Genomic DNA, 16071 nt, shown 5'->3' on the forward strand with positions numbered 1-16071 from the left:
ATTTGCTCCATGAATTGGTTGAAAGTGCTGTCTCTGGCTGACTTTAATGTTTCCAACTAACTTTAAAAAAATTTAGAAATATCTTAAATATGAATTTGATGGCTACATAGCCTACATGATATCATGCTAAAAGACTAAAAGGCTAAAGCTGCATGTCCCAGGCAAAAATTCAGCATCCTCACCAGCTGATAATCATTGTAGAAGACGGAAATAAAGAAACAGCATTGTTCTTGTATTGCAGTGTAGAACTAATTGGTCCTAATCTTAGGTATACTAGGTATTATGTACTAAGTATGACGCAAGTCTGATTTTTCCTTTTTTTATTTCTTACATAACCCTGCTTGGCCTTAGCTTCCACACCTGGACAAGCAAGACAGAGGTTAAATTTATGCTTCATTGTTTGTATTTTTTGAACAATATGTTTCACTTTTAACATTACAAGAGAAAAGGGATTTCAGATGAGGACTAAACGGTATGTTTTCTGAACATAACGTTATCTACTGTAACAAATTTGGCAGGGGTTGCTGGAGTATAAACGTCCCCAAATCCCACAGTAGAACAGGAGCTGCTAACATTACCCTACACTCTGATTTATTAGTATCCAGTATCGGCTGCCATGCAGTAGGGACGTACTACACAGTGGATGTGCTAGTGAAGGGGGCTTTTTGTCTAACGTAACCTGAAACCCCACAAAATGTAATTAACTAATGAAATGCTCCTTGGTCTCGGAAATAACGCTGGGTTATACTGTAGGTAGTAAACTAGTTAGCCGGACATGCTAACATTTGCAGCTTACATTAGAGCAGGCAAACACAGTTTAATCCAGTTCTTACACCTATAAAAATACCCCCCCCCCAACTCTTTAAATGCAGAGTATCATTCTTACAGCTTCAACATATGGAGAAATCCAAAGCTGCGCCTATTTATGGTTGCTAAACTATACTATGATTGGACAATTGCTGTTCAGGGGACTGGTTTAACTAGCGGTCACTTCACAGCTGACAAATGTTCCAATTATATCACATTTAGCTTTCACTATTTTCATAGCATACTATTAGTGTGTGAAGAACATGGAGCTGCTGTCTATTAATATCCAGGACCTTAATTGGGTATTGTTTTGTACACAAGTTTTCCTTTCCTGGAAGCAACATAAAAGTCCATGAGCCGAGTTGAGAAAGTTGAGTATACTGTATTACTTCAGATCACGGTCACACATATTCACAGGAGGAGAAAAAAGCAAGTGAAAGTTACCATCAGGGTCTTGATCACTAAGTCAAAACCCAGACACATATCATTATTAATCAGTCTTGCCTTCAGCGCTGTGCTCTTCAGTCTCAGCCACTTACGCAGCTGTCTAAATACAGCAGACAGTTGTTTGGGTTGATACCACTGATCTTGATGAATGACACTGTTACTGGTCATTTACCACAGTTTATTTACCATATATTATAATGTAACATCTTGTAAAAAGCACACACATGTAGATATATGAGTGCACAATCAGATAATTGGTTGAAGAACACATTTTAAAAACAAAAAACCATTAACTATAAGAGTGATTTAAATGGATGATGAAAAGAAAATATCTGAACGTCCCAGTGGACCAAGATCTGTACTTGCTGTTTATTTTTTATCTGTTTATTTCTCGGCTCGATTAAATAAATTATCATGTGATGACATCACAAATCATTCAGGAAATCAAAAGTCACCATGTAAATTATACTTACTGCCGGCAAGATGTGTAGGCTGTACATTTTATATGACAATTACTGTCCGTTCTTTTCTGACTTGTTTCTCTTGTCTTGGGTAATTTCATTTGGGTGGCTCATTTTTTGACATGAAAAACGCTACAGGGACTTCAGTTAGTGAGAGACCTCTGTCTGACAGCGTGATCAGAAAAAGCAGCAGAAAACCTTTTAGCTTGGCTGATCTTTCATTTGTTCTGCTACTCAATTGCTTATCATGCTGTTTCCCTGCTCGGTTTATAGCATTTTGCATTTGATTACTTTACCTGACGCAGCAGAGAGGTGCCCAGATGAGGAGAAGTCAAGAAAATAGGTTTAATAAGATTAACAAATCATTAAAATATTATCCTTAATACTTCTCTCATACTCCTCAAGAGGCAGAGCAGAACGTGGAAAGTCATGCTGCTGTTCAGCCTCCTTTGCTAATTGAGGACATTGAGGGTCAGGTAGGTCAGAAGCTCACTAATCAATACTACTGCACCCCTTTATTTCCACTGAGAAATATTTTCATTACCCTGGGTCCAGGATGCTCTGCAGTAGATTAATTGTCTCTTTTGCTTCTTTACCAGTCCCAGTTCCCTCCCACACAGCCTTGCGTTTCCTTGAGTGGTCCACTGATTCTGTGCAGCAGACTTACAGTAGTTTGGACACAGAGCCTCACAATGTGCACAGCTTACTGGTGGAGGGAGTGGGTCTGGGGGCAAGGCCGCACTGGCTCGGAGGGGAGGGCAGCCATTAGGTCTGGGTGGTACTTGGCTGGCCTCGGACCTCCCAGCGCCCGAGTTGGGGGCTCCATGCCCACGTTGAGGTGCAGTGACAGGTGGGCATGGCAGTAATCCAGAACCGACTGCTCACACCTGTACAACGTCAGAGCACTCAGCTGCCGCGGTATCTAGACATAAACAGAAAGCAGAGAAGGGAAAGGAGAGAAAAAGAGAACCACACGTAAACCTTCTAAATCAGCCAAAAACAGTTTCAACATTTTCTCAGAATATTTGGAATTGGCTTAATTTACTTCATGCAGTCTTGGCACAGTCTTGTCATTAATGCAGCCTTGGCCGCTGATACAGTGCACGCCCCAAGACCTGAAATCTGTGATGCTCAAACACCCACTTTCAGCTGGAGTGATTTATATGCAAGATGAAAGCCTTAAGCAAGAGTGCACACATATTTTCTGCCCTCTTTTAAATGGAGTCAAGGCTCCATTTAGAAGAGAGTGCTTATTACATTACAAGCACTTTGCTGATTCAAAGACCGCTCTCAGTTTTACGTGCTAGTGTGGTCTGAATTATATCAATTAAATGGGATAAAGTTGCATCATAGCCCGTGTGATATTGATATCAATATCCTAATGTCTGTTAATGCTTTCACGCACAATATGGATGCACTCATGCATCTTGAAATGCACAAAGCAACATAATACAGTGTATAGAAACATTCATATAAGTCAGATTACGCAGCGCACATGCAGCACTTGAATGCACTATGGCCAAATTCAGCTCCACATGGAGACATATATTCTGCATTTTTCCATTAACTTTAACAGTCTTATTCTAAGCAATGGATTTTCAAACACAGCATATTCAACTTCACTAAAGTGCAGAATGAATGAAGAACTTTGTACCAAGTCAACTGTGAAACCCACCGCAAGCTATAGTATGCAAAGTGCCTGCTTGAAAAATCACAGAGCAGAGTAATATGAGCTGTGGGCAAAACATCTATTGTAAAATACTGTATGTTGTCTTGAATTATTTTATTGGATCACAAAAGGATTTACTTAAAGCTGATTTGGCTTTTAGATTTTTGTTTTCTCTGTATCTGGTTAGGTCAAGTTTCACAGCGCTGTCACCATTCAAACCCTTAGATTTAAAATCACACCTTTTAAAAGGTTGTGTTTTCCTTTCCACAAACGATCTGGCTCCCTTGTCTCTGTGCTTTAATTGGAAGATTAGTTGAAAACACTCTATTGTCTAATTCAACAGCTGAACTTTGCACACTACTTCAGAGGACTTAATAAAACATTCATGAACACCAATGCTCCGAATGCAAAATGAGGGGGGGGGGACTGATTCTGGGAGTTCTCTGTACAAATTGTCAAAGGGAAAGGCTACATTGTGGACTTGTTTTCTTCAATTATTCCAATAGAAAATGTCAAACATGTAAGTGGTGAAGTCAATATAGATTTGGTCGGTTGGCTGGTTGAACCAATAGCCTGTACAATTTCTGTACAGCAGAGCACTTACAACCTTTGCCTCTTCAACATCTCTTGCCTCCTCTGTTTAACTTCCACGATGCCAGTTTATCCCGGCTGAAATCCAAAGGTGCCATAAAATAAACTGAGCTGCAGTTACTGAGACAATAAAGGGCTTTTTTGCCGTACCTCTACACATCTGTGAATACATAAATAAATACACCTTTTAGAAAGGTATAGTGCTATTATTATATAGGTCTCCTCACTATAAATAGTATGAATAGTCCAGACAGCATAAAAAGACTTGAGAGCTTCTTATGACCTCTTAAACAGTTATGAGGCATTGCATAGTCTTTGTTTTGGACTAAAATAGCATTTTGGGTTTTTTGAAGGATTTGTGTCATTCAAAATAGTCAGAAGAGAATGTAAAATAGTTAATAACTGCAATGCAAAGCTTCGAGAGTGACTGCGTGTTTGTTGCATCAGGTTATTTCTGCTGTACTTCAAACATAAAGTATATTCTGCTTAGCATCACTGTGCAGATTGATTTAAATCTTCTCAAAGAACCTGACACAAGTACCTCCTCATTTTTTATCATTAAGTTCAGTCTGTGGCAAACACATCAATGTCAAGGTTTTTGTCTCTGTTTGCAATTTATTGTTTGGAATTCGACCTTTTTAGACTCAAAGAAAAAGTAAAAAATACTTGATACACATTAACCATAACATTTAACCATTGACACGGCAGAGGTTCCAAATTGCGCCAGTGTCAAACTCATTTTTCTGCTCACCCAGGAGGTAAAGTGTGATGCAACATGTGGGATAATGCCTCGGCTTGAACTTTGTGCTGTAACATTGTGACATCTCTAAGCAAGAAGTGGATGTATTTCCATTTCATTTTCAAAATAGCATGTACGCAAATCTTTTGGTATGTCTTACATAGATTTGTAGGCTATCAATCAAAAAGCACATTCACATGTAGAGATACACACATGCACACAAATACCGCTGAGACAATGAAATACGATCCAGGAAGTCCAGTTTGAGCAAGATCCGTGAATTTGAAGGCTTACCGGACGCCAAAATACTGCAAAGTGGTTTTGTAATAATAAAAGTTATTACGATGGCAATTATTTTATCTTTTATTGCGATGATCACGAGGTAAATAGTAGAAATACGCCCTTTGAGTTACAAAATAATCTATGAGGGGTGTATGTGTGTGATTGGCCGCAGCATTTTGCCGGATGACATCTCGCTGCATTGCAGATGGACAACCCCTTGTTTTTTAGCTGGAGCCCTCTGCATTGGCACCCTGCTGCTTTATCGGACTGGCCTCAATCAATGAAGGGGCACAAACCAAACAAACCAAAGGAAGCTTCTTGGTATCGCTATTTTTCAGCATAGACTGCAAGCCACACACAGATGTAGAAGCTACACAAAATAAACCAAGCAAGGACACAACTGTGAGAGTATTATAGTTTGGTCCATGAACTCCACCCTGACAGTGATATTTCAGGCTGACTGTAAAGCAGTTTGACCGGTCTGATCGCCGGATTGGCCACCGCAGAGTGACTTCGGGTTGTGTTTCTCCAAAAGTTGATTCTGTTTCAACTCTTCCGCCACAGGTCGGTGCGTTTTTTTTTTCCGGCTTCCCCTGCGGCCCCCACTGCCACAGCCTAATCCGAATATTCTCACTCAAATGAATGGGAGGACTGGCATTTTTGCCGCAGTGCCTGATTTGGTCTGAATCAGCCCTAAATGTCTACAGTTATGCTAGCAGTTCTGTGAGGGTATATTTAGTGTATAGACATGCTGATGTCTAGCAGGTAGCTATAATAATAATTCACCATATTAGTTTAACATGTTAGCATGCTACAGTAATATTTGACAATGCAAATCCCAACTAAGCTGAGGGTGATGGGAATGTCATCAGTTCTGCAGGTGTGTCCAAAGTATTGGACTATTAAAAAAAATTACCTGATGATGGTGATAAAAGAAATCTAGACCAAAGTGATGAAACGCACGACAGACCAACCAACCACCCAAACAGTATTGCCATCCATAGAGCCAGGTTGTGTGGCTAAAAAAGCTAATAAGCTGTCTAAAAAAATGATGAGGACTGAAGCAACACAGATACGGCTGACTATTGTGCCTGCTTTAAGATGCTATATCCTATTTATTTTGGGTAGTAAGTTGGTTTAGTTATTAGAAAAACAGATGTCCGGTGACCAAAAGGTCACATTTTCAATTCCTACAACATCCTAGTCTAGTCTTTCAATTAGCTAGTTAATTAGTCTTTTTTTTTTAAAGTTATCAAACAGCTTTCTTAACTTGGTGTCAGTCTCTCTGGATAAGAGCATCCACTATTTACTAAAATACAAAATGCAAAATGTCAAAACAAAGTTAATTAACTTAATGTCAACTCTCTTCATAAGTATAATGAAGTCTCAATGCAGTTGAGAGTCATTAAATTGGAATAAATGTTGTTTTATATTCTGACAGTACATCTCACAGGTCAACAAAACATTGTATTGCATTTTAAACATTCACACCGAGCAGATACAACCTTTTCCCAATTCTTCATGAGTGAGATAAAGGTTAAATATCTGCATTTCTGAAGCACTAAACTAAAACAGGATCAGTTTCATATCTTAGCACAGAAGAAAAGAATAAAAGCCTTTTTGGCCAACCAAGCAGAGTGAGCATTCAGGTTCAATCAGGAATATTGGGGAAATGTTGGCTGTTATGGTTGGAGCTCTTAGAGAGGTGAGTCATTGGCTAGCATAGCTTGGACAGCTGCCAACAGAGCTGCTTAGGGCTGAATGCCACATACAGTTGAATTTTGCCTGAGGCATGATCACCATCTTTCCTCAACTTTAATGGCTCAGGAAGTCCGTTCCAATCTGGTTGTGTGCTACACAACCGGATAAATATAAAATGTGTTTTAAATCTCTTGATTACAATAGCTATCTAAGAATAGCCTTGTTTCCTCTTGACAAGTGTAAGTCGTTATTCAGTGAGTCACTGGCTACTGGCCAAGGTAATAAAGTGGGCTTCTGGCATCAGCTCAATCTTGTCTTCACTTTATGTTAACTGTTTAAACTATAGCTTAACCTATTTATCATAAAGTGCATTTAAAGAGAAGAGAATACACTGAATGTCCAGTACAAAGGCTGCTACCTGTGGAAACTACACCTCTATTTCAGATGCTGTATTGTATATTTATATTGTGTAATATATTTATAACTGAGGTTAACACATTCCAATTCAATTTTATGCTAAACGTTTTCCTCTCAGCTAGAATGACTCATTGTTTATCACTAGAAAAATCTAGTTTAAAGTATTAAGAACTTATCTTCTCAAATAGTCTGGGAATTGTTTTAGGCTTCAAGTGGGAACAGCAATTAATATAAACAATAGCACTCTTCATTTCTTAAGTTACTTTTTAATTTCAGTTTAGTTGTTGGTTGTTGATAACACAAAAAGTGATAAACAAATTGGAAACAATGTTATTTGAATGAAAAAAAACCCATCAAAACATGGGGGGAAATTGCCTAAATGACAAGTTAGAGAAAATAAATTAAAGTAGGCCTGATGCAGAGACAGAAATGATAGAATAATTGGGATTGTGGTTTTCACACTTTTGAGTCTGCCCTTAGCAAAACATAAGCTCTGAAATCCTCACCCCAGGCAATATGACAAATTACTCACAACCAGTTCTAGTGGCCATGTGGTACAAACTTTTCAGTGTAGCACACACCAAGTCATTTTGTAATGTTAACATTGTCTGGCTTGTCTGACATATTAATAAAAAAAGTACAGTAGATGTGACTACACAGAGCTCAATGCAAAACATTCTTTTAGAAGAATAGTTGACATTTTGGAAAATATGCTTAGTTATATGAGAGGACTGATACCACTCTCTGAACGGTAAATATGCTATAAATATGCTCTCCAGCTGCTGCTGACTAGCTAGCTTCATATTTAGCTGAGCAAAGAGACTGGAAACAGGAGGAAACATTAAAATGAGCTGTTTCTACACTGTTTTTTTTGTACAGATTACAAAACAAGATATAACGTGTTAATTAGTGAGCGTCAGAGGTGCTGATTTTGGCGGATTTTGTTACCTTTGGATAAAGCCAGGCTAGCTGTTTCCCCCCTGTTTCTAGTCTTTATGCTAACCTTAAGCTAAGCTAGCTTAATATTTACTGTGCAGACATGAGAGTGGTATCAATCTTCTCATCTGAGCCTCAGAAAAAAAGCTAATAACTGTTCCTTTAAAAGAAAATATTTAGAAGAGGAGGCCTGACTCTATGCAATGCCCTAATACCAGAAACTTCCAATGTTATATAAAACTACCTCTCTGGCAAATTCAGTGGTTTATAACAAAAGGCACAGTTCTCAATAAAGCACTCTACTGACCCACTCTAAAGCACTTTACTGCAGATGTAGAAGAGGACAATGATATAAACTCTTGTGACACAGCACACAGCAATTAATTCTAACTCCCAAGCTATTAGCTTTGGATTGCTAATAAAAACATTCACATAGGTGGTCCCCTTTTGCACTGCTCTGAATGTAGGTCAAGCTGCTGCTAAATGATTCCCAATTAGTTGATAGGCAGCTGCACCATGCCAGCATGCCTCAGACTGGTACGGGAGGCATGAGCTCTCATTGGCATATTAACAACATCCTCCGCCTCCTAAGCTGTGCTGTTGCTCTCTGTCAGCTGGATAATTCACTCAGTGGTCAACGCTGAGGCGAGAGAGCACAGACAAGCCTCTATTATCATCGCTGTCTATTAGGCTACACACTCATGGATGCTGAATGGCATGCTAATGGCTACAAGACCCCCTTTCCTGATTGTTGCTTGGCATGGATAAATTGAAAAATTATTTTAGGGTGAGTGACACAGACATGAAGCTGATAAGTGGTCAGTAAACTTAATTAAGCGGGGCATACTGTACTGCATGTGAAATACACATTCGGCTGATTTCCTATTGTCAGTAGGTGGTGCTATGACTATGACTCAGTTTGGGGATGTAGATGTGTTCAGGCCTGGACTTTTATCTAGCATGTGAAATCTGGGGCAGCTGGGACAATGTAAAGTAAAGTGAAGTTATAACAGCTTTCTGTGTCATGGCCAAGCATCAAAATTAGCCACACCCCCACACCAAAGCTGTTTGCAGAAAACTCACAATCTTTACAATGAAGCATCACCAAGGTCCATTTCTGATGACATTTGAAGTGGATGTACTCAACCTGTTGGCTGGAGTAAATCAATGTGTAAAACATGCCATTGCCTGTTGCCAGTAGGTGGCGCTGTGACAATAGCTGAATATTGTCATATAGATGTGTTCAGGGCGGGACTCTTATCATACATATGAAGTTTGGTTGAGATTGGACCATGTGTTACAAACCACTTCCTGTTTCATGGCGAAACATCGAAATTCGCCGCCCCATAACAGCCACACGGTTCGAAGAAAACTCAAGCTTTGAGCAACTTTTCATCGTGAAAGTCTTTAGATTGCTCTGAGAAAATTTGAAGTCGATCCGATTAATTCTCTAGGAGGAATTTGTTAAAGTACAGAGCTTGTAAATACTGAAATGGCTGAAGAGTGCAAATTCGATTCAAAATGGCTGACTTCCTGTTGGGTTTAGGGTAGGCTCTCAGAGGCTTTTTTGCATGTCTTAGGGTGATACATGTACCTCTCAATTTTCGTACACATAAGTGAAACGTAGGGCGGGGGCTGCATTTTTTAAAATTTCAAGGGGGCGCTATAGAGCCATTTTGCCCCGCCCATTTCTGAAACCCATAAAATATAAAATTTTTCACCAGTCCTCATGAGTGTGAAAAGTTTTCAAGCACCTTTAAGATCTCAAAAATGTGATTAATTTGTTAAAAGATGGAATCATAAAGAATAATAATAATAATAATAATAATAATAATAATAATAATAATAATATTTCCGTGCATTTCAAGAGGGCCTTTGCCGCTTGTCGATGCTCGGGCCCTAATAAATCACACAGCAAATATTACAGACAGAGGACCGTTAGCATCCTCCCTATAAGGTTTTAGCAAAGAAAAACTGACATCCATCTGAAAGGAAACCAAAAGTTGTACATTGTAATACTGCATGTGCGAAGATCATCTTTTGCTGACTTTAATATTCACCATGTAATTACATTTCTATTTGAAAAGCGCTTTGCATTTGTCAAAATAACCATAATCCTTCAGATGTGGGGATTTATCTTCTCCTAATGCTGCTCATCCCATTTTCTGCTCATCAATGTTGGCGAAGCATGCTGAGATTTACTGTTATTTACTGGATGGACAATTTATGAGTCACTAAAGAGTCTTTCTGATGTATGTAGATATAAGTTACCTGAATATGGATGCCAAGAAATATAGATGCATACATTAATCCTTATTCAACGGGGGGCAAAGATGTGTGCTACAGTGTTTGGTTCATTCTCCCTTGCTGACTGTTTTTCTCTCTCTTTACACTCCCACACACATTCCTGAGTGCACACACACATACATACACACACATACACATACAGTATGTGCTGATGCTGCTTGTCAAAACAGCCATTAAATGCATCAATCCTGAACAAACGAAAAATATGTCACTTCTAAGGTCACAGTTGTTTACTTGGAACTGTAATTGTGTCATAGTGTATTATTCTTTCATATTTATTTTAAGCTTCATATTAATTTACGTAACAAACATCGCACTCATAAGGTAGAGCTAAACGCTGCTTTCATTCTATAACATGCATTGTACTGAGGTCTAGGCTTTTTTTCCTTCAGACGGAGACCTCAAATAATCCAATTTGATAATATGCCAGATGCTCTCCTGACAAGCCCACAGTGTACAACTTCTAACATGAAATGTAACTATTGATGTATAATGCTACACACTGGTATTATTTCATTTTGGCTCTGGTTGGATGGGTAGATCAAATCTCCTTTACTGGAGAAAATATAAGTTCTCTTCCGATGCAAAAACCCAGAGAAACCAAAAGTAAGGACATTACTGCAATATTTTAGTGCTATCCACTGTTAACCCTCAGTAAACGTCACAGCTAGTGAGGCTGAACAAACTCCTGTCTGTTGACCCAACAGACAGCAAAGGACTTCCTCCGGGCAGTTAAAATAAACTTAAAGCTGCTATAATCAATATTTTTATATTTACAGTGGATCACATGATTGCTTGTGTCTGAAAAGCGTCACTCTTAGTGATTCCAATCGCCATTCCATCAAGTTAGCAACTAGCTGGTGGACATAATGGAGCATTTAGCAGCCAAAGAGCCCAGGGCTGCCAACTCTTACGTAAGTTAAAAAGTTAAGTTAAAAAAAGTTGAGTAAAGTTAAGTAAGTTATAGTGAGAAGGTATAAGCACAATGTACTCGTCATAATAAAGAGTGCTAGACACTGGACTTGAACATAAACAAAAGCTAACACATTCATTTACAGTGATCTTAATAAAACTGTTGACAGTGTGTGACTTCTTAAAATGTAATATTTCATATTTTGATACATTTCTTATATGTTGTGATTGAAGTTGCAAATGAAACATTATCTGCTGATAGTGGCATAAATAATGTGCCATGGATCTACCAGTCCTATTCATACAAGTATAGCTTATATCCCTAATTGAATACCACAGCAGGTGATGTTCAGTAGGGTAATGGTTTAAACATGCAGATAGTAAGACATCTTTTTCTGATGTATATTTACCACTTTTCTGGCAGAATGATTAAACTAAGCATGATAGCATCTTAATGTGTTGCTTTTAAGTAGCTGAGAATATGATAAAAGCATGTAGAAATGCAGAAAATGGTATTCAAGTCCTATTTTGTGGGGGTGGAGAGGGTCACGCTCACTTTCCAAACCAATGTTACATCCTTGAGGTGAGTACAACAAATTTGAAAATCAAATCACCAATAGCATCTGTTTATAATATATGTGAACAAAATTCAATCATATCCACTCATATATTTAACCCTCCAGGTTCTCCTGAGAGTCCCATTTTTCAACGCCCCCTTCCCCCCCTGTCCTCCAGACTCCACATTTCGGCACCAGCATTACTCGATAAATTCACTAGAATTCAGGAAAACAGTCTCTGAAATTAACAGTTTTCTGGGGGAAGATCCCCAGACACCAGATAGGTTTGGTCTCCTGATTAGGCTATGATGTCTGGAGGTTGGCAAGTATGCTGATCAACTATACTTATTCATCATTGACCGTGATTACTGACTTAGCTTTTCATCTATACATGGTTTAAAATTGTGAATTTGGCTGCTTAACTTTTTAAACAAAATTCCTGGGGATTGAGGAGTGATGACCTGGACCCCTGCGGCGGGTAAGGTCACAAAAGGACTACTCATAAAATGCACCAACATCACCGATACCAAATCTCACTGCAAACTAAATTGAAAATTTGGCAGCCCTGAGAGCCAGATATTTGCCTCAGGAGTTGGTGGAGACCAAAAACAGCTAAAAGGAGAGTGGATATTGGAATTACATTTGCCTGGTGGCCAGAAGCACAAATTCCAAATTAATGCTCATGTTGCTCTGTATCAGCTTGATGTGTAAATAAGCAACTCTTAGCTAACAAGTTAGCCATATCAACTTAAAAGGTGATAATGTCAATGTTGTGCCAAAAATCTGTTATAGGTATATTATAGGTTTAATATAATTAGTTATTTAGTTATTGTCTTGTTGCTTTTCATTGTGACAGATGGCTAGCAGGTGCCTAGCCCAGCATGCACTGGAAGGAAAGCAACCAGTCCCTAATAATATAAATACAACAAAGAAAACAGATCACTAATAAAAGACAATATATTACATGTAAGGTATTTCTTGGACTTCTTTTTCACTTTCTCACCACAAGAAAACAGGTTTGTCAAGAGATACATAGTCAGTTACACTAAAAGAAAGACTTAAAGGAATTCAGTGCACCCGTTTCAAGCTATTTCATTCTCTAATGGATCTCTGGAGTCTGTCAGCCTTGCTTTGTCCAGATGAGATACCAAGCTAATGTTGCAAATCACAGATAATTTAGTACTGTAAGTTCAAAAAGATATAACATAAATTACAGATATAAATTACAGACACACAGTGTCTAGAGTTGGAGTCTTTCCTTCCTTTATTTGAAACATCTTAAATCTGTGTGAATATGCTGATATGCAGGTACTCCCGGACATCAGAGATGTGGTAATTTCCCCACAGCTTATTTGGATAGTCCAATTAAGTGTTGTATTTGTTAGTAACAAGTCTGCAGAGTTCAGCCATAACTAAACTATGTGAAAAGGATAAGTGAAAATTTGGTCTAGGGGTTAATTTGGGGATTACAGTTAAATTGAAAAACAGGGAGAGAATAGGGGTTGGGAATTAGGATTAAAAATGAGTATTTGATAAACCTAAACTCAGCTTTGCCACTCCTACAATCCTCCTGTTGGCTTTTTCACTATTACATTCTGTTTCCTTCCACTCTTCTTTCCAGTCTCTGTTGCAATTGTCGCTGAGACACAACAACATGAAGCAGTCAAGCTAACAAGCTATCTGCTAATTAAGGAAGACTCTGACAAGTACCTGAACTGTGCATAAGGCAGGTAATTAGTCATGTGCAAACTGGTCCTCACTTATATTTCCCCTCCAGTACTACATTTACAGAATGAGCACTGCACAAAAAGTTCTACATTTGAAGATTTTGAAGTTCAAATAACTAGTTTAACATTTTTTTTTTTTTACATATGCCAGAAGTCAGTCTGTGATTGAGGGATCCTTTTTGAGCCTAGTTTCAGGTTTACTTGTGGCCAACTTTGTCAGTTATAGGAGCCAGAAAATCCAAATTTGGAAAAATAGGGTTAGGCTCGAGGAGGTAGATAGCGAAGCAGCAGCAACCCTGGCTGAGTGTTAGGTTGACTCCTGTCAGTCAACAAACATACGGAACTTTCAACCAATGCACACATTAGAAGAAGCTAAACCTGCCTTTGTTGGCCTCTTGGGTGCACAGGACACAAGCTGTAAACACAAAAAATAATATCACCTTATAAAGTTAATATGGCTAACTTGTTTGCAAACAGTTGTTTTTACACATTTAGCAGATATGGAGCAACATTAACATTTATTTGGAGTCTTGTTTCTGTCGATATCAGACACAAATTATTATTCAAATCAGGGAATTTCTTTACATCCTGAATCTGGAGGGGATCTTTAAGGATATACTGATGAAGCATGAAAGAATTTATGTAATACCTTTAATTTTAATCCAGCCATGCAACCATCGGAGAGCTCAAAACTGAAGCAACATGAGAACTTTGGCTACTGAATAGTGTTGCTGAGGAATTTTCATTACTGTTATCACTGTCACATTTGTTTTTGACACATTACTGATCCCTTCTAACAGCTCAGGTTGAACTGGCGCTACAGTGGTCAAAGCAGAACAAAAAATGCAACAGTAGGAAAAATAATCTATACATTTTGTGTTTCAGAGGATTCGACAGTTTAAGTTTATACACTGTGCTAAACCGTTTCATATAAATGTCACAGTGTAGGACCCATGATGCTGTTGTGCCATTGCTCCATCCACAGCAGTACAGGCTTTTCACTCCTGTCCAGTTTCCATGGTGATAACTCTAAAGAATGGGCTGTATGTGTAACTCTTAATGCTGTAGAAGACTCTGTGTGTCTGTGTTGGTGCTTGTGTGTGTGTGTCTGTGCATGCCACCTGATATTTTATGTGCTCTGTCATTATGTGAATATCCCCTTTAGTTTCTACTTTGATATTAAATCTTTAAGGATATTGGCCATATTGGACATATGTAATTGTCCTGCTCAAGATTTGATCGCTCTTCTCAAGATTAGTTGAAGAGCCAACTTATCTGGTAGGAAACAATTGATTGCACGAAATATTCAAGATAATGAACTGCAGGGAAAAAATATCAGATTTGGTTTATCTCTATTCTCTTTGCTTCCTTCAAAAGGGGCCTAGAGGACGTCCATCTGTTTAAGTGCTACAGTCTCAAACAGCCTCTGAACTTGAACAGACTTGTCCAATATTGATGTGGCTGAAAATGTGAGGCGACAAGAGATGAACTGCAGCCAGCTGTTGGCCTCCCTTGATATTTCCACAGAGGAACGATCTGCACTAAGAGGATCGGGTTGATATTAAGGGCCAAGGCCTGGCACAGATTTATCTCTGGTGATGATTGCAGAAGGATAATATACAAAATGTCGTGAGGCCAGTACTGCAATACAATAGCCGCTGCATGGCACCGTACATTATCTTGTCATTCTTCTCCCTGCCAAACAAAGGGACTGATGTTGATGAAACTGTGTTGCCCCACTTTAAGTAGTCTCAAATTGTCATCTCCATGTAAGATTTATGGTTTTTGTTTTAATTTGGTGTCATTGGTGGTGCTAATGTCAGTTCCCCACATGCCTGGTATACAGAAGGACACTTGAACCACGCGGTCCTTGAGTGCAGTTGCACCCCTATAGCAGTCCATATAATTGTGCTTCACCATTGTATTGAGAGCAGGACCATCACATGACATCTCTGTTCTCTACTGTACCAAACAGTCTTCACCCAGGTCATGCAATGGACTAGAAAGAAAACACATTTTTTATAATATCACTATGATGAGCTTTGAGTAGCTTGTAGCACCAGTGACACATAGCGGCTGTAGTTCTATTAAATTCTTTCATCTCTGGTCTTGCTTTTTTCTTAAAGCTAGTGGCGTCACTGCTCAACTGTATCTGTGACATAGTAAATGTGATAAAATCAGTTTTTGTTATGCTTCCATTGACGTCAGCTAGTAATGATGATGATGATAAGATTTTTTTATGGGCCCAAACACAGACACACACACAGAAATGCCCACACACAGTATTACAGTCAACTTGGATTTTAAATGGTTAGGCTTTTACAATATAATTTCTTATGCCCAAGGACATAAAATTAGATAAACCAAACTACTATTATACTGTAAATAAGGTCTTTATATGGCATATTGCATGGTTTTGAGGCTACAAGATTGTAGGACAATATATCTGATACAAGTTCCGACCAGACTTGAATGTATAGTTTTTATGTAGTAAAAAAAGTTACAAAAAATTAATTCG

The 16071-nt window shown here is 38.6% G+C and overlaps 1 protein-coding gene across 1 annotated transcript in view; it reads right to left on the reverse strand.

Annotated features, from left to right (window-relative positions):
• Positions 1 to 2286: 2286 nt before the first annotated feature.
• Positions 2287 to 16071, reverse strand: part of LOC122876543 (leucine-rich repeat transmembrane neuronal protein 4) — a 40567-nt gene continuing 26782 nt past the window's right edge. The window contains exon 4 of the mRNA XM_044197027.1: positions 2287 to 2637. Coding sequence (XP_044052962.1) covers positions 2419 to 2637 — 219 coding nt within the window. The 3' untranslated portion in view covers positions 2287 to 2418. The remainder of the gene's footprint in view (positions 2638 to 16071) is intronic.

This window comes from Siniperca chuatsi, linkage group LG5 (genome assembly GCF_020085105.1).
Source record: "Siniperca chuatsi isolate FFG_IHB_CAS linkage group LG5, ASM2008510v1, whole genome shotgun sequence".
Taxonomy (NCBI): Eukaryota; Metazoa; Chordata; class Actinopteri; order Centrarchiformes; family Sinipercidae; genus Siniperca; species Siniperca chuatsi.